The sequence below is a fragment of the Gracilinanus agilis genome, chromosome 1 (genome assembly GCF_016433145.1).
Source record: "Gracilinanus agilis isolate LMUSP501 chromosome 1, AgileGrace, whole genome shotgun sequence".
Classification (NCBI taxonomy): Eukaryota; Metazoa; Chordata; class Mammalia; order Didelphimorphia; family Didelphidae; genus Gracilinanus; species Gracilinanus agilis.
This window is the reverse complement of record NC_058130.1, coordinates 760,275,502-760,302,097: the sequence shown is the minus strand read 5'-3', so window position 1 is coordinate 760,302,097 and position 26,596 is coordinate 760,275,502. Positions and strand designations below refer to the sequence as shown.

General features: G+C 40.7%; 1 protein-coding gene and 2 pseudogenes across 1 annotated transcript; all 3 read right to left on the bottom strand.

The window, feature by feature from the left end:
- Positions 1–1,861: 1,861 nt before the first annotated feature.
- On the bottom strand, positions 1,862–3,026 carry LOC123256888 (annotated as a pseudogene).
- Positions 3,027–12,352: 9,326 nt separating this feature from the next.
- On the bottom strand, positions 12,353–14,235 carry LOC123256887 (annotated as a pseudogene).
- Positions 14,236–17,231: 2,996 nt separating this feature from the next.
- On the bottom strand, positions 17,232–18,062 carry LOC123232391 (caspase-3-like). The gene has a single exon (XM_044658819.1). It carries the CDS (start codon positions 18,060–18,062, stop codon positions 17,232–17,234), a length of 831 nt encoding a protein of 276 aa, XP_044514754.1.
- Between the last annotated feature and the right edge of the window lie 8,534 nt (positions 18,063–26,596).

Sequence of the window (26,596 nt, the reverse complement as noted above, 5' to 3'; positions counted from 1 at the left end):
GCCAGCTAGCTGCCTAGGGACTAGATTTTGTGCCCCCGCTCATTCTAACTCTGGAGTGCAGCCTCTGTCTCTGGTACTGTGGGTGGGGTGGGGGAGCATTGATCCGCTCCGAATTTGGTGGGAGCTATTCCACCCCCTTATAGCATGGAAGTGCCCAAATCCCATGTACTTGCGATACTGCATCCTATTGTGGGGTCCCTTCTTTCATCTGGATTTTGTTTTCTTGTCCTTTGGATGTATTCTATATACATTCGTAAGGAGAGAAAATTGCCCTGCCTTTACTCTGCCACCATCTTAACCTGGAAATCTACCTTAACATTCTTAAGACATAAGGTGAACAACTGAGTTTTTTATTGCCCTTGAATCAAAGACCTTCTGTCTTTTATTAGTCTCTTTCCCAGGCTTGTCTCAGGGTCTTTAGATAAACAGGCAACAAAAGGTCTTTGAAATTTAAAACAGACTAGTCATCCTTTTCTCAGTTAGGCAAATTGGGGTGTTAACTGGAGATTTCTCCTGGGAGATATTAAATCTGTGATGGCAAACCTATGGCTCATGTGTCAAAAATAAACCAAAGACACAGAGTACTCTGTGGACTCATGAGCTGTTGACCCCCAGTGTTTGTTACTAGAAAGGCTAAGGGACTAGGGGAGCTGCCCCCTACCCTCTATCCACCAAGAGAAAAGGCAAAGGTATCACAGCTTTATGAGCTGTTATTCAAGCCAAGGGCTCAAAGCAATTGTTCCTCCTCCCATGACGGTGTTGTAATGGCATTTGCCCTACATGGCACATGCCCTAAAATGACAAAATTTCCCCATCTACATGCAAGAACAGACTTTTTATAATACTCCTGATGCAACATTTCCCTCTTTCTCTCTGTCCAACTCTGTATTGGGGAGAACTGTGATGCTTACAATCTTTAGCATGTGATTTAATTTCAGGGTACAGTAAGTGGAATGTACAGAACAAAAGACATGCTTTCTTCCAACAATATTCCTTATTTCCTGCTAGCTTATCTTGTCCCTTCCCCAGAGCTGGCATCCTTCAGAGTCTAAAGATAATATTCTACTCAAGGTTATGAAAATAGGTCAGAAAAGCTAAAAGGTTTATAGGATGGGGAGATAGTTTTATTGTAATCCTCCAGCTCTTGTTGGGGTACTGAAAATATTGATTTTTGAGGATATTAATATTGCTAGTTAACCATTACTTTGAGAATAACACATTAATTCTCACTTCACACAATATGAACAATATATCTGACCTGTTTCCACCAACTGTTACTCTCCTGATATCCTATTTTAACTCCATCACTTGTCTTAGATCCTTAGCCATTGTTACTCCAGTCTCTGACTAAAGTATTCCCAGAGTCAGGAACCAGAAGAATAGTCCAAAGGACCAAGCCATGGAAGTTCTCTTAAGTTATCCAGACCATTTCTTTCATTACTTCCTGTGCATTCCTCTTAGATTAAGTGTCCAATCACAACAGACACTTTGCTTAGGCCTGCCCAGGGGGCAGTCAGTCAATTTTGATTCGTCACCCACTTTTGCACACGTGGGTCACAGACCTCTCTACTTGTGAATCAAATGGTGGTGCTTACATCTTTAGTGATTATTATCTAAGCAAGGGCAGGATAGATTTAGTCTCATTATCACATTATGAAAAGTAGAGAAATCCCCCTGTCTCCAAGCAGCTTTATATTTATTACACATAAGTATACACCTTTAATGTACTCTTTTCCAATATGGCTAAGAGATCCCCCCCCTTTCCTTCTCATGGGAAATATCTTCAAACTTCTTGACTATATGTCCTAAATGTTTCAGCTTGAAAGACCACTGACTCTAAGAATTCCCAAACTTGTCGGTTCTATGGGGTTGGAATGGACAGGATGGTTTGAGTCATCTCCAGGGTGAGCCAGTGCAATCCATCTCGCAAGCGGTAACTCAAGAAAGAGACCTCCGTGCGGGTGACGTGGGCCTTCTTGGCACTCACCCAATAGCCCGCCAAGTCAAGACAATGGAGCAAGGCTTCCATTGCAGTCTTGCAAGAGTTTTCAGTTTGGGTGGCAATAAGAAGGTCATCAACATACGGTAGGAAAGTGACCTCGGGATTCTGCTCATGGAACGGCCATAGGTCTTGGGCCAAGGTGTCACTGAAGAGGGAGGGACTGAGTTTGAGACCCTGGGACAGGCAAGTCCATGGGAGTTGGACTGTAGACTGGACATTGGGGGAAAACCATTCAAAGGCAAAAATATGTTTCTAATGGGTGTGAGAGGAAGGGTGACAAAGGCATCTTTTAAGGTCCAGTGTGGTGTACCAGATTAGGGAGGGGTGGCTATTGCTCAGAAGCGTATATGGGTTGGGGACAGTAGGATGGATTTCCTCAATATGCTTATTGACTTCCCTAAGGTCCTGGACTGGTCTGTAGTCAGTTCCCCTAGGTTTCTTGAAAGGCAGCAGAGGGGTGTTCCATGGGGACTGACAGGGTGTTAGGATCCCAGCTTTTCAGAGGCGGGCAATGTGGGGTTAGATGCCTTTGCATGCCTCCAAGGACATGGGATATTGTTTGACCCACACTGGCATGGCCCCACTCTTGAGGGTTATCACGATGGGGGCTTGGTTGACGGAGAGGCCCACTTTGGACTGCTCCTCCCACACAGTAGGGAATTTTTCCACCCAGGGGAGAACATGAAGGGGAATACCCTCAGGTGTTGGTCCAGAAAAGAGTCTATGTTCATCTCGCAGGGAGAGGGTCAGGACATGTAGGGGGGTCCCTGAGTCATTGGTGACTGTAACCTTTCCCGCAGAAAACTGGATGTGGGCCCCGATCTTATGTAATAGGTCTCTCCCAAGAAGAAGCACAGGGCTGTCTGGAATAACCAAGAAGGAATGAGTGACTTCAGGTTCCTAGGTTAATGGTACAGGAGCTGGTTCAGGGATACCAGTTAACTCCAGCCACTCCTTGGACCCAGGATGACTGAGAGGACAACTTCCCAAAAGGGGCTGTTAAAACTGAGTGCTCTGCCCCCATGTCTACCAGCACAGGGAGCTACTTCCTCTCAATGTTTGCCATTACCCAGGCTTGGGGAGGGAGTCGAGACCCATGCCCTTCAATCCTCTTCCTCTAGGGCGAGGGCTGGTGAGGGATGGCCATGCCATGGGGGCCAGCAAGGCCCACGGGGTCCCTCCCTTTGCTGGAATTGAGGGCACAGACATTTCCGGTGGCCTGGGTCCCCACAGTGGAAGCAGCTTCCCCTAGCCTTGAGGCAAACCCTGGGGAAATCTGGGGGTGGGGGTTGAGCCAGAGCAGCAGCTAGCATGCAGGTTGTCTGCTGTTGGTATTTCAAAAACTATTTCCTAGATTTGTCCTCCTGGATCTGGAGATCCTCCTGTCTTTTTTTCTCCCTCTCTTCCTCCCTCCTGTGCTGCAACTGACTTTCAAGATCCTCCCATCTGAATCGCTCTTCCCTTTCTTCCAGGGTTTCCCATGAATTAAAGACTCTCTTGACTGTTTTAAGGAGGTCAGAGAGAGGCTGGTTGATAAAGTTGTCCAGCTTTTGGAGCTTTCTCCTAATGTTAGGGGCTGCCTGATTCACAAATGCCAGAAGAACCATGGTCTGACTAGTGGGGACCATGGGGTTCAAAGGGGAATAAATCCTAAATGTCTCCTGTAGGCATTCTAAAAATACCACTGGAGTTTCCTCAGGGCCCTGGTGTATAGATTCAGCTTTAGCCAAATTAGTGGGTTTTCAGGCTGCTGCCCATAGCCTGGCCAAGAGAGTCTGGTGGTAGGTTCGAAGATGCTCCCTATCTTCCTCCGTGGTGAAATCCGAGTCTGGACAGGTGACAGGAAAGACAGCAGCAAGGTGGGTGGGGTCCGTGGTGGGCTGACCATCATCACCAAGGACCAGTTTACGTCCTTCAGCATAAATGCGGTCATGCTCCTCGGAGGTAAAGAGAGTATGGAAGAGTTGTTGGCAGTTGTCCCAAGTGGGACTGTGAGTCAAAAAAATTGACCAGGTTGATTAGTTTCTGGGGTTGTTCAGAGAAGGGTGGGTTTTGGTGTTTCCAATTGTAAAGATCACTTGAAGTAAAAGGCCAGTACTGGTGTACTAAAGGGCATCTCGGTACCATAGGACCCACTGTGCAGACTGGGAGGGCAGTAGTGGAGGAGGGGACTTTGGGGCCTGGAACTTGGCATTCACACTGATTGTGGCATGCAGGAAGAGGGGAAATCTGCTAGGGGGGCTGCTGCCTCAATCTCATTATCCTCTCCCTGAGGAAGTAGGGGAGGGTAGAGCTTGGGCAGGAATCTCAGAGCATATGGTGGAGGAGGAATGGGGGATCTGGAGGAGGCTCATCTGGTGTGGGTAAACTGGGGTCAGACTCTGGATCTTATTGGGGTTGGAATTTGGAGACTGGCCCGCCTATGCAACCAAGACCTGAGTGGGAGCAGGTTGATCAGCTCTCGTGTTGTAGGCCTCTATAATCAGCCAGAGCCAGGGTGGGGGGATCTAGGGCCAAATCCTGCCATGTCAGAATGTATGGCATTTGGTCTGGATGCCCTTTTGGGCTGGGAAGGAGGACACGGGCTCGGATGGCAGAAATGACTGTTTTCCCATGTCCCTCACTAGGGCCATCCAACTCCAAAGCTGAGTCACTCTGAATTACAGAAGGTTTGCAGTTTTCCCCACCTCACTGTCACCCCCAAGTTGTGGGCGTGGGCTTTAAAATCAGGATCGTGGGTTAGAACCAAGTTCAGGGGGACCAACTGATTCTGGCCCATGTTTGGCCAAAAGAGGATTACACAAAGGACAGACAGACAAAATGACAGACAAAAAGTCCTTTTCGTGGATCCACACAGAATTTGAATTGTGGTGAGAGCTTGCTCAGCATTCTAGTGCTTGCTCTGCTCATGTAGTGTGTTCACTACAGGTCTTCTGGGGATCTAATCCCACTAAGAACTCTAACCCTGGACTTCCTGGAATCTAGTTCCACCAGGGACTCGAACCCTGGACTCCCCCTAATTATTCCTCAAGGGACAGAATACCTCCAACCTTCTGAAGTTCCGTATTTTGTCTCTGAGCTTTCAGATGACTCACTTCCCACCCGTCTTAATGGATTTGCTTCCCGACTTTCCCCACCTGTTCTCTCACGGGAGACAGGAACTGTGAGAGTCATAGGTCTGGACTCAGAAACAGGTGAGCAATCAACCTTTGCCTGGGGACTTGGCATAGGAAGTCCTCCTATGATCAGGAGGCACAGGCTCTCCCGCCCACTAAGCTGTATGTCCATCCAGACCCCGAAATCCTCCCTACACAATCATACAACCAGTCACACTGCACAGACACACTGCACAGACACACTGCTCACCTCTGGAAAGTCATCATGAAATCTGGGAGAGAACTTCCCCTGACCTGGTAATCCTCAGGGGGTTGTATCCAATCCAGACAAGCTCCCAAATGTTAGGGTCCGAGTGGATGACCTCCCAAGGAGCACACAGAAACAATGCAAACCAAGCAAAAAGAAGTCTTTATTTACAGCACGCTAGGGGAAGCTCAGCAAGAGAGTTCCAGGGTAATGCAGTTCAGGGTGGAGATTATATACGTTTGGGGTTCCGGGTTGGTGCTATGTGAAAGCAAGATGTTGCTTGGGTGTTGACAGACTTAGGGGTGCCCTGCAGTTCCTGGAGCGGAACTTCTGTAGCCTCTGTGGTTTAGTGGTTTTGGTCGTTTCAGCAAGCATGTAGTAGGTTTTTATCTAGTTTTCGTTATGGGTGTTTACTCCACTACAATGTCATTCCAATTCAAATGGAATTCATCCAGTTCATTATTCCTTATAGCACAATAGTATTCCTTCACCAACAGATACCACAATTTGTTCAGCCATTCTCCAATAGAAGGGCATCCCCTCATTTTCCAATTTTTTGCCACTAAAACTTGTGACTATAAATCTTTTTGTACAAATCTCTTTCCTTATTATTCTTTTGAGGCACTTTTAAAGATTTGTTTGGAAGGATGTTCAGAGCAGTTTTAGGATTTCCCTGTTACTACACCATCATCTTGGCTCTGCCTTGCATCAAGAATGAGTTCTATTTTTATTTTGGGTTATTGCTCCCTTTGATCCCAATCCCATAGGACAAATTTCCATCTTTCACTCTTATTTCAGCAATCTTCAACCAAAGTCCTGGGACTCTAGCCTTCCATCGATTCTTTGACCCCAGTAGAGGATAGCCGTTTCCTCAATTGTTTTAGAAGGCGTTAGATAAAAAAGATGTCAAAAAGGAGGCAGAGCTTATAAGGATGATATTAGAAAATAAATATTGTTTTTACAAGCTGAGGGTTCTGGGGGCATAGTTATAGGTTCCATTTTCCTAGGCCTATGTGACAAACATCAAGATATTTATTTTCCATGCTGAAGTACTTGATGGACTGGGTAGTTTTAGAAGAAAAGGGTTAAGTACACTGATTACTTTTTGGGAATTAGCCATGGGATTAGATACAGAGCTGGGTTTGTGGATGAGAAGAAAATGAGTGTGGGAGGGAAAAGAAGGGAAGGATTCATTCCCATCTCTTTGATATTCAGTTAAAGGTGTAGGGGTCTTAAACTCCACTAGCTGCCTGAAGACTCTGTAGATGGCAAAATTATGCATCCCAGTAGGTCCTAAGAAACATGCCACAATAGAAGCAATAGTCAAGCCCTATCATAGTCTGAATTGAACAGCTTATCTGAAGAGCAACTTTTAAAATGCTTTAACTCCCCATATAGAGTACAATGGCATTGATGAATGGAAGACTTGGACTTAGGTGTTGCTAGGTGTCAGGAACAATATTAAACTGAAATCTCCATCTGCATTCATTAGGAAGTAGGAAAAAGTACTGGAAAACCAATAAACCCCTTTCTTGTTGACCTACCTTTCAGAACAGCATTGGTAGGCTTGTTGGTCCATTTCTCAAATAGACCCATTAAATGTTGCTCATTCCCAATGACCAAAGCAGACTTAGCTTCAAACACTTGGGTAAGAGATGAGAGTTGGTATTGAAGCACAATCTAACTATACCTAAACCGTGCTATACATTACTGCTGCTTTCTTTGCAAATTGTGGTCCAAAAAGATTTCTTTGCTTTTGTCATTTGTCAAGAATAGTTGAAGGTAATTCTACCACTTAGACTACATGGGAATAATTCTTCAAAAGAGCATAGTTTTGAAAAACCAGTTCTCTCCACTTTGTTTCATAAATAAATATGTACATTTTACTACTGATCAGATATTGGGGATCTTCAAAAGATGTTGACTAAGTACAAGCTTAAAAAAATTTTAAGACCCTCTGAGAAGATGTAAGGGTTAAAATTGGGGTTCTGGCTCAGTAATAGAGTTAAAAAGTAATATTGTAGTCACTGATTTTAAAATGTTATAGCTTAAGTCAAAATGACTTTTAGCAGCTTTTATTTACAGAGGTGGAAAGTGTAAATGTGGGAAATGCAGGGAGAGACAGATTCTTAACAAGCCTATCAGCCCTAAGAGCTTCTCCTGGGAAGTGAAGTCTGGTTCAGCACCCCAGCAGGAGGCTTCTTCAGGTCTCAAACTCTCCATGGAGTCTTCAGCCAGAAGTCCACAAGTGCAGCCTCCTCTATAGCCAGAGTCACTCACCCAGCAAGCTGAAGCAGGATCCAGGGAACAAGTAACCTCCAAATACCAGGAAAGGAATGGTAGAAGAACATACTCTCCAGCTCATGCTGATCTCTTTTATATCCCCTTTTCACGTCATTTCCTATCTTTACCCCTTCTTCACAGAAACCGATTGCAGTTTTTCATTTTGCTTAGTCCTACCCAGAACTGGGCAGTCCCCTTTGGAGGTGAGAGTTTTTGACTTATGAACTCTTACTTAAGTGTTAGTAGGGGTGCTTTGAGTTCTTGACTGATTGAGTTAAAGGTTGCTGATTAATTTTATCTTCACAAGATAATGCTTCTAGTGTGGTGAAAATTTATCACACCAGTACAAAACTCCAAGCTAAATAGTAGGTTTATTGAGAGAAGACAAGACCCCAATAAAGCCAGATCCTGGTCAAGATCAAGGCAGAGACCCAGAGCCTTAGAATATAGCCTTTTTAAAAATAGAAATCTGATGAATCCTGTCATAAAAGACAGACTGAATACAACATTTTTGACACGGACAGATCATGCAAGTGCCGAATAAGTCAGAAAGTATAAAAAAATCACTATGGGTGATAACTTTGTCTATTATTATTACTGACCTTTTCAGTAAAGGGTCAGGCTCTAATGTTTTTTTTCCACTGACAATTAGGAGTCAGCACTAGATGGATGTCATTTATGACTGACATTTGCACCCTGAGATACCTTCAGACCCAAGAGCAGCCCTCCACCTCCTGTCTTATGATTTTGCAACAGGGTGTGTGGTGGGCTTGGTTGGAACTTTTTAGGTTGTAAGGAACTATATTAAGGGTTTGACTAAATATGTGAGGATTCTCAAATAATCTTGTGGCTGCTGATTTAAAATATAGCTGAAATCAAAATGACTTTCAATAGCTTTTATTTACAAAAGGGTGTGGAAAGAGTAAAAGTAGAGAAATACAAAAAGATGGTAGAGAAGATTTCTACCCTATCACACTAAATATTGCTCCAGTGCTCAGCTTAGTCTGGCAGGGCTTGTCAATCCTAGACCTGACCAGAGGACCTGGAGTTCCACCACACCACCTCCTCCAATAAGGGAAGGCCTCTCCAAAACTTCTCTCTCCAGAAACCAGAAAAGGAAGGCCAGCTACTCACCCATCCAAGAGGCAATCTAAGTCCCAAGTTACCTCCAAGAGGCAGGTCACCAGTCCAAGATCCTACAAGCTCCAGATTCAGGCCAAAGAGGATTTTCAGAAGACTCTTTCCAGCTGAAGAAATTGAGGGCTTTTATAATGACTTTTTGTCCTTTCCCCTCTTCACAGAGGCCAATAACAGCTTCCAAATTGCCTAGCACTGCCCAGAGAGGTAGTGTCTATGGGATCCACTTCTTACCTCTGAAGGTGTTAACCTTTTATCATAGACTTCTGAAGGTATCAACCTTCATCATAGGATTCGCAAGTTTCTGAATGAGTTATTACTCGCTTTAGTAAATGACTTGTGAACACTTTTACTTAGTGTTGAGTTCTGGAGTTATCACTCATTTTAGCAAGTGACTTGCGGACTCCCTTACATAGTGTCTGGTGAGGTACTAAGAAGAGGTATTAAAAGGAAGTCTGATTTACACTTCACAGGGTTTTGGGCCTAAGGTAAAAATGCTTGTCAGCAAGATTTGGTACTGCCCTTAAACTAATTTCTTATCTAATATTCATAATTCATATGAAGCAAACTATATTATTTGTGTTATAATCATAAAAGCTGATATTATAATCACAAAAGGGGATAGAGGATTTCACACTCAAATTTTGGTTTTAAGTTGGGTCATTTCTAAGGAATAAGTAATTTGGAGAACAAAAGAGTAATGCTATGCTGTTTTCTCAAACTCTGTGCAACCTGTGTTTGCTTTCTAGGGTTATGGAATGCATTCAATATCTTTATATTGTGATTGAAGAATCAAAACCAATCTTAGTACATTTGATCACAGCTTATTTTCAATTAGCTATGCAAATGATTCCTTCTGCTATGAGGGCTCAAAGTCACTGGAAGATTTCAAGCAAACTTCAGATGGCCAGTTATTCGCTGGGATATGAAACAAAGGCCCTTTTTGTGGGGGAGAAATTAGCTGAATTTAATGGCCTGAGATTTTCCTCACAAATACCCCAACTTTAGAGTTGTAATAATGATAGTACTAAATGTGTTAATAAGGAGTATATTGTTATATATACTTTGCTAGATGATCACAAAGTATTTCAGCTCTCCTCCTTTGAAGGAAGCCCAAGAGTGAATTTCCCTTCACTGAGCTCAGTGTACAAACTGCTTGGAGACTATTATATATATACGTATATATAATCTATTTATTTGTATTATATAGTAATATATAAGGATAAATTAAAACAGGATGCCTTAACTCTAAGGCGACTAAGTTCTCCACCCACTTTCCTTTTACCTCACAGTGAATTTCTTCTCAGTCTTGGGAATTCACCCAAGCTACTCTCCAAACTCCTTACTAATAACTAAAATCCCCAAAAAACATTCTCTGACTAAACTATCTAAAATCCTTATATACAATTAAATGATCTATGTTAAGATTGTCTCCAAGTAGGCAAAGCCAGTAAGCCAAAATGTTAGAGCCTCATTGAACAAGAGTATGGCTCTGATGTGAACCTCAGAGTCCAGGCAAGCAGGACTTCTGGTCTTTCTCCTTTCACACAACAGTTTTCACAGCTGCAAGTATAAACCCATCTTCTTCTTGATGTTTTTTCACAGTGAGGAAAGCACAAACTCTCAAGGTATTTCAAGTGTTTCTCTTTCTTTCCTGTCACAAGCAGGGCTATATGCAGAGAGAGAATAGAGCTGGCTAGTTCCCACAGAAGTCAGGGACCAATTGCCTCATAACTCTTCCTGCCCTTCTGCCTTTCAATTCCAAAACCATGCGCAGAATTCTTTCTGCATCAGTCACTCTGCAGCCTGTAAGACAACCTTACAAATTCCTTAACTTATCAAAACTTTATCAATATATTCCTAATTTCATCACTATGCAATTGAGATTCAATGCAAGCTAGAATAGAGGAACAATAAAAATCTAGGAATTTACCAGATTTCATGAAGGAATTAGCATGTCATTTTCAGTTTTAAATATTTCGATGCTTCTTTCTGTTTAATGCTACATTTTTGTTCACCAGTTTTTGGACACATGCAACTTTATTCATGTTTCTCAAATCAGGCATTCAGAAAGAAGAAATGATCCTTACCCAAGGCAGTGGGTAGACTTACCCTAGGTTCACCCAAGAACATGAAGCTACTTGTGGCTGCTTTTTAATTGATACTTCTCCTAATTCAAGAAGCATCAGGTTGGAAATTGAATGTTGATGTTATCATGGAGGTAGAGTAAGAGGAGGGTAGCCCTTAATATGTTTTAGTATCTGGACTGCTGATGGCAAAGTCAGTGTTGGAATTCTCCATGGTCTCAGGGAATTCAGGGTCTCTCTCTCTCTTTTTAATGCCATTGATATGATAACCATGATTGAAAGCCTAATGACTCATGGCTGGAGTCAGTTGTGCAAGTTCTGAACAATGAGTTCCTTGGCACTTGCCATGCAGAAATATTGGGAAAAACTATTAGTCTTGAGGATGGAGTTCCTGGCTTCAAGTGGTTGACCTCTGGAGGAAACTTTCAAATGGGCAGAGTAAGCTTTAAATTACCTCTTTTGGTTGATATGTCACCATGTTAAATTTATATAGAACTTTTCTTTTAATAACAACCCCTCTCCCCAAGTTCTTTTGCCTATGGGTTTAACATCTCATAAAGCTACTATTGACCAAATTGACTGTCTTCTTGATGGATCCCAAGAGATTGGACATTTCTCAACAAACATTTTGTCATGCAAAGCACAAAAAAATGGTCCCTCATGAAATACCTTCATTTTCTTTAGGGAAAGAAATAATTAATACAGTTGGAAAAAATGGATCACAGCATGAAAGATTAACTTGGAACTCTATTATGTTTAAATTCAAGGTAGATGAGAATTTAAACAAAAATATATCTAACATCAGAAGAGAATAATATTTTTATCAATTGTGATGATGAAATGAAAAATGTAGCCCCAAAAGTTGCCAAAGAAGATATATCCCTCTCCTAATATTATATGATCTATAAAAATAGCTGTTTGTTAATCCACTGAACAACATTATTCAAGAAAAATAGACAAATGCTCAGTAGAAAGCCACTTCTGTTATTAACATGAATAGCTGTATATTAGTCACTTTTATTTATGTGGGAGTCATCTACCACTGCATATGTTTTGGTCTTCTATGTGTGAGAAGTTATAACAGTTGAGAATTTAAAATTTATACAAAACAAGCTTTCAGCATTAATCTTTGAATCTTTTTACAGGTGAGTTGGTTCTTACCAAAAAACAATAATAATTTCTCAATATTTTTCAAGAAAGTCTTGGAATAAAAGTAGGAAGTATCTATAATTTAGTCTACTGGTCTCAAAACTTTTATAAACCAAACTTTTCTCACCTACATCTTACTTAATAGTGTATAAGTTGCGAGCAAATCACAGGTGCCACAGAGAGAGAAACAGGATAAATTCAAACTTGGCAACAGAAAAATGGTAAAATGTAAATAAAGTCAAATTCCATATGAACAATCTTCAAGTCAAAGGATGGAATGTGAGCCATTTTCCAGTATGAGGGGAACAGTGAATTTATAGGCAGAGACTTCTTATTTTTCCAAGAATGATTCTAGCTGTTCCTCCAAGGAACTGAGCTGTTGCTTCTCTTGTTCTTCCTGCTGTTTGAACTCATCCAGCACAGCCTGAAGACGAGTCTTGAGTGCCATATTTTCTACTTTGATAATGAGGTCTTCCTGTTGATTTGCTCTCCCCTGGGTCTCCTGGAGTTTCCCTTTCATTGTATCAATCTGCTTCAGAATTCCCAAAACCATCTGATTTGTTTGCTCATTTTCTTGGTACTGTTCATCAGATTCATCAAGCTTGTCTTGTAGCTGCCTCTCTAGGTCTTCCTCAGTGTCAATGATGTTTATATCTTCATCATCATGAGAATTTCTCTCATCTTCCTCTTCACTACTGCTGCTAATGTCATTAAATATCTCTTGAAGCTCATCATGTTCTGAGGAGCCATGGCCCTGCTTATGGCCACTCATTCCTGGAGAGGAAATATCTAGGCCTGCCAGGGAAACTTGGTTGTCTGCTTTCTTTGTTTCATCTTCTGCAACTACCTCCCACTGGGTACTGACAGCTTCTGCATCTACACTTAGAAGCCTTTTTACTTCTTTTTCCTCATCTGGTGATTCAATGTACTTCTTCTTGGCTGTCTTACAGAACCTTCTTTTTCTGACATTCTTTAGTGGCATAGTGATACCATGGTTCCAGATGAATTTTCTTTCCCTGTCTACCTTTTTTCTTACTTGCTTTTGGATCAGTAGTACCAACTGGATCTTCTGGAGGTGGGCAAAGATCCTCCTCCACACTGCACACAAGCATCTGGCAGATATCTGCTGTCTTGTAAAATATTTTTTTATCTATGGTTTTCATGGATTCAATAACACAGGGAAGGTCAACCACCTTATCAGCTAATGGAGCACGATCCACCCAGACAATTCAGTGACATCCATCTGCATGTAATTCAATGGCTAATTTATCTTTCAGGTTAATACTGTTATAATTATGGGAGGTCTCTTGATCTATTTGAGATGGTAAATTGATGTACAGAGAGAAATAAGATGACCCTTCTCCCTTATAACAGTTGCCCAGGCAGGATCCTTCAGGTCTAAGAGGTATATCACTTCAGGACCCATATCAATTGATATGTTGATTTGGGCTCTTTAGCTAGGATAATACCTTGTATTCTGACTGAGATTTCTCCCTTCCCAAAACAAGCTTGGAAACTGCTTTAGGAACGTACTTTAAACTTTATATTAAACAAGAAGGATAAGGGTAAAGGACTGTGGTATAGGAGACCCTATTCTAATGATTACTAATGAAATCTCAACTGCTGGCAGATGAAGAATCAATGTAGCTTCCCTCTGGTTCAGTCTGGCCAGGACTAAACCAGAGTAGATAAACTGTTGGGATATCTTTGACTTCTTCTTCAGCCTTACAGTTGAGTTATTTCCACCCTTTCCACCCTCTTCTTCATCTCCTGCCCACTTCCCGGATCCCTCCAGGGCCCTGGGAAACCTAGATATCTAGATGATGAAACTCCTAATATCTAGGGGCAGTAGACACCAAGGTGGTGGTCAGGTACAGGTTGGCACGGTATCTCAAGTACAGGAAGAGTTTTCAGACAGATGTTTGCACCCTCTCACTCCAAGACCAGGATCCACCAATCTCCAGCCTCAGCACAGGTCAAAGACCCAGAATCCCTTCTCAGGATTCTCAACTGCCCTCCTCCTGCCTTTCGCATGACTTCCCTGGGAACATTCCATCCAACTGACTTATTTGTCAATCAAAGGTGATCTTCAAGCTCCCAGAGATTCAATATAACAATACTTCCCACCTGTATTGCTCTTCTCACAGTGGAAGCATAATCTGGGGATAAGTGTAATATGAACTGGCTTTCCAGATCATGGGGAGCATCTTCTTTGTTTTACTCATCTTTTGTTTTGTAACAGTTGTTTCCTCTTGTCTTGATTCAGAGTAAATTTTTATATCATTCAGAAGCTCTTTAAGAACTCCCACTTGGCTTCCACTGCATCCTTGGCTGTGAGATTAGGTCTCAACCCACTGCTTCAGCATATTCCTACAAGATAAACAAGCAGATGTGAGGTAACCCTGGGCATGCTACAACCTGACTAAGCCTCACAGGAACAGGGGAAGTGAGTGTGCAACAGTCACTCTTCACCCCCAGATATAAAGCATGAAATACCTTCAGGTAATACATTAGATCTGATATCCAAGGTCACTCTCTTCTTTTTAACAGAAAATGAAAATTTATATCCCTTAGACCAGTGATGGGCAAACTGTGGCTCCCTGAAATGTTCTATCTGGCTGCATGACATTCTTCCTAATCTGATGAATACAATGAGTAGGATGCAATACAATGAAACTTTGAAAGAGTTGCCTTAGAAACACACTGACATATGAGCATTTCCTTTCCTTTGGCCCCCTCTTTAAAAAGTTTGTCCATCAGTGCCTTAGACCATTTATTGGGGCAACAATTTTATGACCCTTTGTCCTTAGTATCAACCATAGTTATCAGTAAAGGAAATGTAAGACTGAAGTGCTACTTACATACAATTCCACCCCCACCCCCCACATTGGTACACAGCATCACAGGAGCATTACAATTGCTTCTCATCATTATAGGTCTAATCAATCACCCGTAAGCCAGCTTTGGGAATATGGAGGTTTTGAGTCATTCCCAAGATGTATACCCATTGCTTACTAGGTGATTTCTTTTTTTTTTTTTTTTGAATTTGGTAGAAATTTATTTTTAGAAGTAAAAACATTCAAAGGAACAAATTTTGATTGTAAAAGTGCTCACATAAATCTTACCAAATACCATTACAATTACATGCTGCAATTAAATTACGTAAGTAAGAAATATCATTCATGCACTAGTAAAAGGGGAACTAATATCACATCTTATAAGTTTGGGCATCTTGCCCTCAAGTAAAATTAAAATCACAAGGTTGAAAGACTGTTGATGACTTAAGTGATACCAGTCTTAAATAGGAATCAATAGACCTGGATTCTAGTTCACACTTGGCCATTAACGATTTATGCCTCCTTAGGATAGTCGCTTAACTTCTTTCAGCCTCAGTTTCCTCATTTGTAAAAGGGAGAGGATGGACCAAATACAGAATAGAGATAGGGCTGGAAGTCCTGGAGGCACAAAACCTTATTCACAAGCTCTTTACCTGTGTCATCTTAGGTGAGTCATTTAAACTCACCAAGCCTCAGTTTCCTTCTCTTTAAAAGAGGGGAATTGGTGGCCTCACCTTTGAGGTCCCTTTCTACTCTAGGTCCATGGCTCTATTTTAAGGACTACATTCAGTAAATCCCACCAAAAGGTTCCAGAGAGGAATGAAATCTTACTTTCATGCTCTTATAATTTTCAATGTCACGTAAAATAATTTTACATGCACAGGTATTATCAAACAAGGAACACAATATTTTGGATAGGACATCAGCCAGCTTTGGAAAATTCTGGCCTCGTGTCCATTTGACTTTATTCTTTGTACATGAAGACTGTTGACTTGAAGAATCTGTGACCAAAACTATTCTTTCCAGGGTATCCACTGGCCTGAAGAGCTAGTCTGTGCTTCTTTCTGCATCCTTCCTATGGGGTCCATCTTGTCTCTACTCTGTGATATCCCCCTACCTCTCCAACTGTTGTGTGCCAAGTTGCTGAGGATCAGGCCATGGGTTGATTTTCAAAACTATTCTGCACATCCAATGTTGCTTCAGGTTGGGTACCTCGCATCTCCACAGTTCATATTACTTAAGAGTCAGTCACTTTTCAGTTTTTCACACAGCAGGTTATTAGATGCCTTTCTGCTGGCCTAGAGTCAGTCCATCTGATTGGGGAGGGGACAAGCATCCCTTTTATGCTGGTGAACAAGCTGTATTTCAGCACCTTGGTTAGGGAATAAATCCTGTCTGCCCTTGATGATTAAGTATGGCTCATAGAGAACACCTGAGAGAATACTGGAGAGAACACTCCAAGAATAGTACATTTGCTACCAAATAGAATTCTGGCTTCTAAATTGAATGTTCAAAATGCATTTTTATTTAACAGATAAAAGATCCCTGCCCCATATCCCTTTTGTGTCCACAAACTGTGAATGGAACTGCAGCGTGTATGTTAAGAAAAATTCATCTCTAGATCTCCCTTGTTTGTTTTCAATGATTTTGCAAATAAAAGTCTGCCACTGCTAGTCTCTAGCAAAGCCATGATTCTGGAAGAAGTCCAGAAGACATCACACTGGATTATTTCTGTTATTTGAAAGCATACTTACAAATTTAATTTAAAAATCCAAATCGGAATGAGTGATCTCATTTGTCTGTGGAAAGAACTCCCAGAATGGAAACTCACTCCACTTATGCCGATCTTAAATTAATCTCAAATTTAGTCTTCATTGCCTGGGGCCTTGAGAGGCCAAGTGATTTGTCCCAGTCACATATTTCAAACAGGGCTGCAAACCAGGCCTCCCTGATTCCCAAGGCCATTCTTTTACCCACTATGGAATGCTGCTTCTCATAGTTTGGTAAAAAGATACTTTTAAAATGGGTTATCTATTCCATAGCACCCTCAAAACCCATGATATTGTATCAGTAAGAAATGGTCTATCCTTTAAATCTCTAACTTCTCTTAAAGATTTGAAGATAAAATAGTTCCTTTTTATGAAAAATACATATTAATTCTTAATTAGATTCCATGTCAAATATTTGAATTTGAAGTAGCAATGCATTTGTTCTAGTAAAAATAAAGAGATATATATGATGGTTGTCTCTCAAAAGCTGCCCAACCCCACCCATTGCTATACTATATTAGGCTCAAGATTTTTAATTTACCTTACCAAGGAAATGTAGTTCTCATCCTATCATTGGCATACAAATTAAAACGCATGGAATTTCTCAATGGAAAAAATACAGTTCCTTGGTAAGCATGGACATAATACATGGCACCTGCTTCTTTCCATGGAAGGAAATGTCTAAGGAATAAGATTCAATCTCTGTGGCCACCTTCCGATTGACTTGGGTAAGGAGTTGCATAATCTCAAGCTTGTGAGCATACTGTTTGAGCACTGCACAAAGTGCCTGAATAAACCACAAACCATCCTTTGAATTTCTCCAGGAATAATAGCCAGGGACTGTTGAATATGCATATAAGAAGTCAGCTTCAACAGGTATTTTCTGGCATGCTACATCTTCATCTGTACCACTGTCTGTCTGAACACCACTATCCAGCTCTGTCCCTTGGCATGCCTGAATAATAAAAAGCTTGGGTTTTCCTGTTAAGCTTCTACACTTATCTCCTCTAAAGAAGCATGTTAAACTTTTCAGTTCAACAGATCCATCTGTGCCAAAGATGACTCCTTCTTCACCATGACTTAGAATCACACAAACAAAACTGCTCCTTTGGCTGTGATCTTCTCTAGAAACACTCTTCAAGTAGTTAATTATTTCTTTACAGGTCAGATTGTTTTTATACCTGACTTCATATTTCAAGCTTTTGAATATATCCTTGAGGTTTGCTGCATCTTTTTCTGTACCATTCCGAGATAAAAGTTCAGTGTCTTTGTCAAAATCTTTATTATTGATTATTACACATAGCCCCATTTCTGGATAATCCATTTTATAACTGTCTAATGATAGTCCAGGTTCCACTGAATTGCTATCATGGAGGCTCTTTATTCCTGAAATTTTGGTGGATTTTGAGTCTACTGTAGTTCCAGTGTCTTCCATGGTGCTTCTATTAGTGATTTGAGGTGAGACATGATCACAATCAGTATTGGTTTGGGGAACTGATCCATTACAGTGGGGTTTTATTGTAAAATGTGATGAAGCAGTAATGACTTCTGCTGAGTTTCTGCTTTATAATCCTATATAGAGCACNGCCCTTGGTAATGAATGAGTTTTGTACTTCTTAGTTGATTTTTGCTCCCATGAACAATTATATCCTATAAAGTTCTACATGTAGACTTTGTAGATTACTCCTTAAATTTAATTAACTATCAGCATACTAGAAGAAAATGGAAGAGACCTCCCCTGATCCTCCTGAATGTCATAGATGACCAGACTGTGGTATCCTCCATTGTAGTCACTGCTTTCATGAAATTCACAGAGAATGGATGACCTTGTTGGTGTCCATCATTTCTCTTAGCCAAAAGGCTTCTCAAATTTTAGTAACTAGGTCTGCTTTTCCAATGGCCAAGAATGGTCCTGACTTAGAAAAAATATGACACAGATTGCTCCACAAATATTTTTGTGGTTTAAACTATGATTGAATCAAAATCAATTACATTAGAGTAAAATATGGATTCCCGTGACCCAATGAGTGAAAATAAATTGCTGAGTTCAGGCTACAACAAGTTCACAACTAGGAAAGAGATATGGGGTAGTTCAACTTAGTCCTACTTTTAAACTCTTATTCTCAATCAGAAAATGAAGGATATTGGCTGACTTAATTTAATTGAAGAAAAAGTGTCTAAGAAAGCCCAAGATACTAGAGATAAGGACACAGCTTCTTTCCCAGCAGATAGGTAGTTGAGAGGAATGAGAGGAACCTAGTCAAAACAAAACTTGAACTTAGCATTAATGTGGAAAAGACTTTATTTCATCCTTCCAAGAATGGGTCCTCATAAGCCAGTGTTATAGCCAAGCCATCAAGTTCAAAGTATGGAAACACACAGGCTCCTTATATCCTAGTCCCTCCCCTCATTCACCATTTGCCCATCACTAAGTGTTACAGTCTACTCAGGAGAGACAGCTAATTCGAATATGGAAGTTACAATTCATTACCCTAATATCCATAAGAGTTTGAATCAAAGTGAAACCAACTTCGCCTGTTAGCCTCTTAAAGGAATAACTTATAATGTTTCTCATAATATTCTGCTGATGTGGGGAAATTGGGCTCTAGATATGATGTGGCCCCATCTCTTCCCATTTTTATTCTACTTCAGGGAACCAGTGAGAGGAGTCCACCATATTGTAATTTCTCCTATCTCACAGTAGATGAATATAATATTTCTTAAATTTGGCCTAAATTGAGACTATCCCCTCCCACAAAAAAGCAAACAAAGGTTGGAAAACCTGATGAGTTATATGGATTACATGGTCATGATTACCTTGACTTTCTAGATTCACCTCAGAGGATCAAGAAGTGTCTATAGCAGCAAACCAAACTTCCTTTTTCCTTCCCTGCCTAAGGACACCTTATGCCATGTTTTCACCTTCTTGAATCTCACCTTGGCCTCTTTGCTTTCTCAAGCTGTGCTCAAGGGGGAGCAAATGAGTCAGTTATGTTTCTATTTTTTCACATTAATATAGCACAGAGCAATGAATGTTAAATGAAAATGGCTGCAGTTTATATTGGCCTGATTGGCAACAAGGGTCCCTTCTGGATGACAGGGCAACAGCTTCTCTTACTGGGTCTAGAAAGTTAATGTTTAGTTTGTTTTTTTCAGGAATGGAAAGAGAGAAATCCAACCCTTGATGTGAAGTTCTTTAGAAAACCTTAGTCTAGTGAGTGCTCAGGGTGCCATGTCTAAGGGGGTATTCTACATCTTGGGGTCATAGTCTTGGCAAGGTCCTGGAGTAGTTTCCTGTCCCTTGGCAAGAGGTATGTGAAACCCTGTCTAGTCATGAGTAAGGCCATGGAGGAGTGTGTGTGTGTATGCAGTTGTCTTGGTGGCACCAGCTAATGGCCAATGAAAAGAAGCCCTTAATGAAATTTTTCAAGAGATGAAATGTGGCTTGCCCATTTCCTTGTGAAATGCTTGGAATGACTAAAGCATCTCTAGAGTTTCTTTTATCAACATGATTATCCTACATCCTTGGAGAGGAACTTTGTTCCAAGACTTAAATGAGAATAGCTAAAACCACAGATATATTTGAAGTCAGTAGGTGCTTGCTTATATGTGTTCTTTCTCCCTGCTTGGGCCTTTTAGCTTAGCACTTCAGACCTTCCACTGCTCTCTACAAAAAAAAATAATAAAAAATTTTAAAAACTGAAAATAGTAAAAGTGGATCACTAACATTTCAACTGACTGGATGACTGAAACAGTGGCAAGGAAGACCTTGGGTAAAGGGACCCTATGATATTTTATTTTGCTTTGTGATGTCATCAACATGGGTTATTGCATTTAGTTCATAGTCCAAGCCCATATAAGCCTTCTCTCTGCACTCCTTGAGTACGTTTGTTGTTCCACTGCTTTAGCTAGATGCAAAGGTGCTCTTTACACCTTCTGTTCTATTTGGGGACAACTTCGCATTCAATCCTACGGACATTTATTAAGCATTTACTATGTTACAGACACTGATATAATTAATAAAAAGAAAAACAACCCCTTCCCTCAAGGAGTTTCTGTTCTAGAAAGTGAGATAACAAAAAAGGAGGCTGGAAAGCAGGGAAGGTAGAAAAACCAATGAATATCTTTGTTCATGGAATTGAAACCAGGTAGAGAACCAAATGCAAAATGGAGTGAAGTGCGTCTAGTTTCTGCCTTGTATAAAAGAAGAGATTAAGAGGAATATGTTACTCCATACTCCAGCCTTCTAATCAGAGGGGAGAGAAACTGAGGCAAGTGGCTTCAATCAAGGTTCAAATTAGTAGCATGGTGATAAGTTTAGAAATGAGATTATCCTAGGAGGGGGCATCTTGTTCCATGGAGCTGAAACCAGGAGATCTTTTATCTTGTGGGCCCCAAATCCCAGAAGACATTGCTGGTCTTGTTCGTCAATGGACAATGCTTGGTTAATCCATGAGAATATCACTCATTCCTCAACACTTTATAAGGATCACCTCATCCTCTGTGATACACAGTTCTGTACTGGTCCATCAGCTTTGTGCCTGCTCTACATGATTACTCATGTTGTTCCATATTTACCTTTTTAATTCTGAACTGTTAGGCATCATTAATTACCTATAATTTCCCCCCTTCATGTTCCCATTCCAAAAGAACACTGAGGACCTCTGCTACACTGACAAATGAGGGGGGCAATGGAGAGAATGTGGGACATGTACACTAAGGGCTCTGGCAGTTTGTAGGAATCCTTCAAACTTGCACATGCTCCTTATTCCCTTTCTAGTGTTCTCAAAGTCATGTATAATGTGTCAAATCATACCTCCATCTGAATTTGGCTGTGCCCATTTTCTGGGGCTGTAACAAGAAAAGGTGAAGGTTTCCCTGGAATGGGAGGTAACAAGCCCTCAGGCCCTAACAAATATGCTAATACTGATCTACAGGGCTATGGAACTGCTGCTCCATCACTTATTAGGCTACTCTATTAGCCCTGAGGGTAACCAATCAGCTATTAGATAAAAAAATCTCTTCAAGTAAAATTATTTTCTTAATTCTGGACTGAACAGTTTGAGCCTTCCATTTGCACCCTTGATGCTATAGTACATATGTTACAAACTTGGGTGTGTTTCTCCTACAACAAAGGGAGTGATTCCATTTGATGGAAAATGAGAGAGGCTAGGTCTCTGAAAGAGCATGGCTTTGAAAAGTTACCAGAAATGTTAATGTATCTGGTTTATAACTAAACTGAGGTAGGCATGCTTTACTTGTGGCCAGTTATCAGAGTTGAAATGTGTCTTCATATATATACTGAGGGCCCCTCCAGTGATGATTCTCTGAGGGAATGGGTATTTAGTCATCTTTTTATCTTAAGCTGAGCCATTTCTATGAGAGATTTAGCAAATGAGGATAATGCTATGGCTTCTTGAACTCTATTAATCCTCCCTGTTGTTCCTGAGGCTATGAAATATCTTCATTTTGTGGCTGAAAGAAACCTATCTTGGAGTATCTAACCCTATACTGGAAGCTCTAGGTCACTGAAAAGAGATAATATTGAAGTTTCCCAAACTGAGAGAAATAATAGAATCTCATTTGTTCTTGAGTTCTGTCTTCTCAGTTCTGAGCCATATCTCAAAGATCATAGATTGAATATCGTCTAGGATTTCAATGATACTCCTGGTCCTGTCAGTTTTAGGGATCTAGAACACTTGGAAGAAATCTTGCATCCTTTTTCTTATTTTCTTTAGGAACTGCATAGTTAATCATAATCATGACTGTCAGGAACTCACAACTTTCAAGGATATGCTTAACCAGGTGACTTCTTTTAGTTTAGATTGGGTTCTTGACATTACTATGGGATTGGCTCACTATATGAAAACATTTAAAGGTGGTGACATTGACCATACCTTGATTATGTGGGAAATTCTCTTAGAATGAAACCAAGTCCTACTATTTCTTTAGGAGAATTCTTGTCTTCTTTTTTGCTAAGCACCTTAACTATAGGCCAGAAGCCTTGGCCTCTATTTTTTAAACTTCATGCCCTTCTACCCCTCATGCAAGAGGAATAAGGGAAAACTGCAAAGAGTTTTAAATAGATGCCCTTTTAACTTCTTTGTTATTGGTTCCATCCTAGAACTACTGAGCAAACAAGGTAAAGAAAACAAGAGATCAGTGAGCAATAGGGTGGGGAAAGGAGGATGTAAGTAGTGAAAGTTACTTAACATTCAAAAAAGTCTTTGCAGTAATTACCAAGAAATAATGGGACCTTGTGAAATGTAAAACCCCCCTGCCAGAAAGTCTCACTGACTCCATTACTTGGCAAGTTGACTAACTGATGCTCTTCCTATGAAAGAAGATAAGGACAAGAATGCAAGATCCTTTTTTTCAACATATGTAACTTCACCAGGAGGTCCTTGCAAATGTTGGCTTTGTGAATAAGGAGAAAAGCAGAATTTGTCTCTTCTCCCTCCCCCACATTCTTTCATGCCCTTCCATAGATATTGAACTAGTGACTCCAGAACAAGGTTAGCACAACTGTGATGGTGATGATGATATGGCGGTCAACTAGATTATATTTTTGATAACATGTATGAATGGCACATTTTAAAGCTCTTTGTATTCCCCAGTGTGTAGGAAGGTTGTCTGGGGCATACTAAAGGAACCTAGAGGAAAGTGTTTATGAAGGGAGGGACTTGGACATCACTGTCCCACTTTTCTTAACCAGGAATAGAATGGAACAATTTGTAACAACAGGTACGTCAAAGTGCTGGTGTTAACATGAGGTGTGGGAGAGCGAAATAGTCTCTGGAATTATGACAAGGGATTCAGAGCAGTGTTTTCATAAGGATTTCATGTAGAAGATTCTGGTTTCTTGAACCCTTACACATTCTTTCCAATAGGATAGGTTCAGGAATGATTTGTGCTTTATTTGGGACCTGGATGAAGCATAACTGTTTTAGGTCATAATGTCTCCCCAAATCATGATGTCAGGATTGAGTGCCTGCTGACTTCCACTTGGTACTTGTTGCACATCTTCTAAATAACATATTTGCTTGCCATAAAGATATAATATTCTAAGTGAATACCAATCAGACAGGGAGAATGTTTATGGTGAGGGTGGGTAAGATGACCTTAGGGTACCAATAGTAGCTTTTCTCATTCCCTAAATGCCATTAATCCTTCTCAAAGGTAGAGAGAAATAATGACTTTTTAACTTTGCCATTCCCACTGCTCTCAAGGATTCCAAAATGGTTTGTGCTTAATTTTGCCTCTCTTCTATGTTGAACAACTCCATGATATACATGAAGACTATCAAATATACATGCTCTAGGGACCCTCAGCCATCTTTATGTCAACTTGGAAAAACACAACTACTAAAATAGTCAGCAAAACCAGATCTTTAGTCAGAAAAGAGATCCAAAATAATCAGCTGCTACACAGCCAAACTTCAAATACTATACAGGTGCAACCTTGGGACTCTGAGGACAATATCTCTGGAAGAATCACCACTCAAAATGATTCTCCAAAGAATAACAGAACTTGGGGATTTTTATACCTTTTGAGGAATTAAGGACAGGGAAGTATGATTGATTGATTTTGGTATGCTAACAGGGAAATGAGAAGTCCAAGACAGAATCATCAGGGAGAAGCTGATGCTTAACAGTGGATACTAAAGAAAGAGCCCTGGCAACGATTGGGCTTCTGGGATGGGCTTTGAAACAATGGGAGAAACTACTAAGACAAAAAGGATACTTAACATTTGTGTTTATTAGTCCCACCTAAACTGGGATCATTAAGTTCTTTAAAGTCTATTGTTCAGTCTTGAAAGAGGGAGTTTTCAGGGGGACAAGGGCAAACTTGTGTTTCCTAAAAACCCAATTGACACTTCTAACCATAAAGATGAATATCTGGGATGGGCTACTTAGGAGGTAACTTTCTGCCTTCTTATCCTTGGTTTTCATATTTGCACAGCCAGTTGTGGATCAGTGGATAATTGATTTGGGAACTGGAAAAAACACCAGGCCTGGAATCAGAAGATGAGTTTGAATCTGGTCTCAGAAATTTATTACCTGTGTAAGCCACTTAGCCTGTGTCTGCCTCAGTTTCATATGTGTAAAATGTAAAACCCAGTGGAACTGCTCATTGGCTACAGGAGGGGATGGGAGGAGGGAAGGGAAAGAACATTAATCATGTAACCATGGAAAAAAAATTCTAAATCAATTAAATAAAAATTTCAAATAAAAAATTACTTTAGAATATGGTGAAGACTGGAATATTAATGAGGATTAGTGATGAGCATCTACTTCTATGGGGCTAGAATTACAGATAGTGGTACCCCCTGGTTCTAGGACTCCAGTACAAATCATTGTTTTTTCTGATTAGAACAAAGGGGGAAGTGTAATGTGGGTACTATTAGAAGCAGCCATGGGACCTAGGCAGTTATTTGATGATGGAATAAGGAAGGGAGGGAGTCCCAAACCATGACTGTATTGGTGTTAGGTAACCTCCCACAGCAGTGGAGTCAGGTCTCTTTAAGCCCAAGATTCTCTGCCACAGGCCCAGGGCTTGGAACCAATCCAGCCAAGAAAGTTAGAAATATTTCCAGGAAGCAGATTGAAACTTCTGAAACCTCAAATTGAAATAGATAAACTGGCTTGGAAAGGCTTGCTCAACTAGTTGCAATGTGGATCTGACTGCTATTAAAGGGATGGTTGATGGTAAGGTAAACAAGTCTCCAAGACTGTTTAGGCTCAAGGTTAACCAGGGTTTATTTGTAATTAAACAGAGGGAAGGTAAGGGTAGGTAGGTAGGCAAAGGAAACCCTAATACCTTGCCTAAATTGTTGATATTGATCAATCTTGAAGCAGTAGTTGATGTTCCCTAGGAGCAGAGTAATGAGACAGACTTGAGGGCAAATCCCAACTCTGTTGCTTGTTGCTGAGCCCAGAGGCTGGGAAGTCCCTGGGTCAGTTGCAGTTGTTCTTGGTTGTAGCTGTTCTCTCTAGCTGGTATGTAAGGATGTTGTCTATACCAAGGAAGTAATAAATATTTGGCTAATAATTGATTTACTTCCTCTCTGCCTAAAAAAATCTCCCAAACCACCCTGGGGACCCAAACCCTCCTTCCTCCCTAACTCTGCAGGTGAGTCAGAAGTGAAGCACCCAGGGGTTTGAGGACCCCCTTTTATACTCTGTCCTTAACTGACACCCTGGCACATGGCCCTCAGATTCTATATCCATGGTAACAAGTGAGGTCAAAATACTTTAAAAAAAAAAAGATATCTAATGGATATGGGAGGTCTGTCACTGTGGGAAATTGACTGAAAGGTTATGGCTGCACATTGCCAAGGCACTTAGAATTGGAACTGTCCATGGTAGCTTGAGCATGGGTAGCACTATTTTTACTATATTTACCCAAAGCAATTATAAAATGGGGTTAGCTGAAGTAAAGCAGGTAAATATGGTACTCTAGTTTCTTTCCCTTAAAAATAAAATTACTTGAATCACCATGGGCTTTGACTCTTGAGAATGAATTATTTATCTCTATATTCTGGTGATGATGTTGAATTAGCAAAACCTCTGTTCCTAATAGGCTTACCTCAAAGTTATGAATTTATGTGGGCAAACAAAAACACGCTTCTGCCTAAACATTTGTACACATTTGGAGCAGTTAAGAATCATAGAAAATTTAGGACCAGAGACTTCTACTTCTAAATTCAATCAAGTAAACATTTATTAATTTTCTTTTTACTATATTCTCGGCCTTGTGCTAAGTACTGGGGATACAGTTAATAAAAGGAGACAGTCTTTACTCTCAAGGAATTTACAATCCAATGGAGGTAACCAGCACACAAAAAAGGCAGGAAAGTATGGGGGGGGGACCTAAAAGCGAACCCATTATGGAGGTATCTTATTTCATGGAGTGCACTAATTGGACAATTTCTGCTCTCTATCAAGGAAGATACTGGGATGAGTTTGG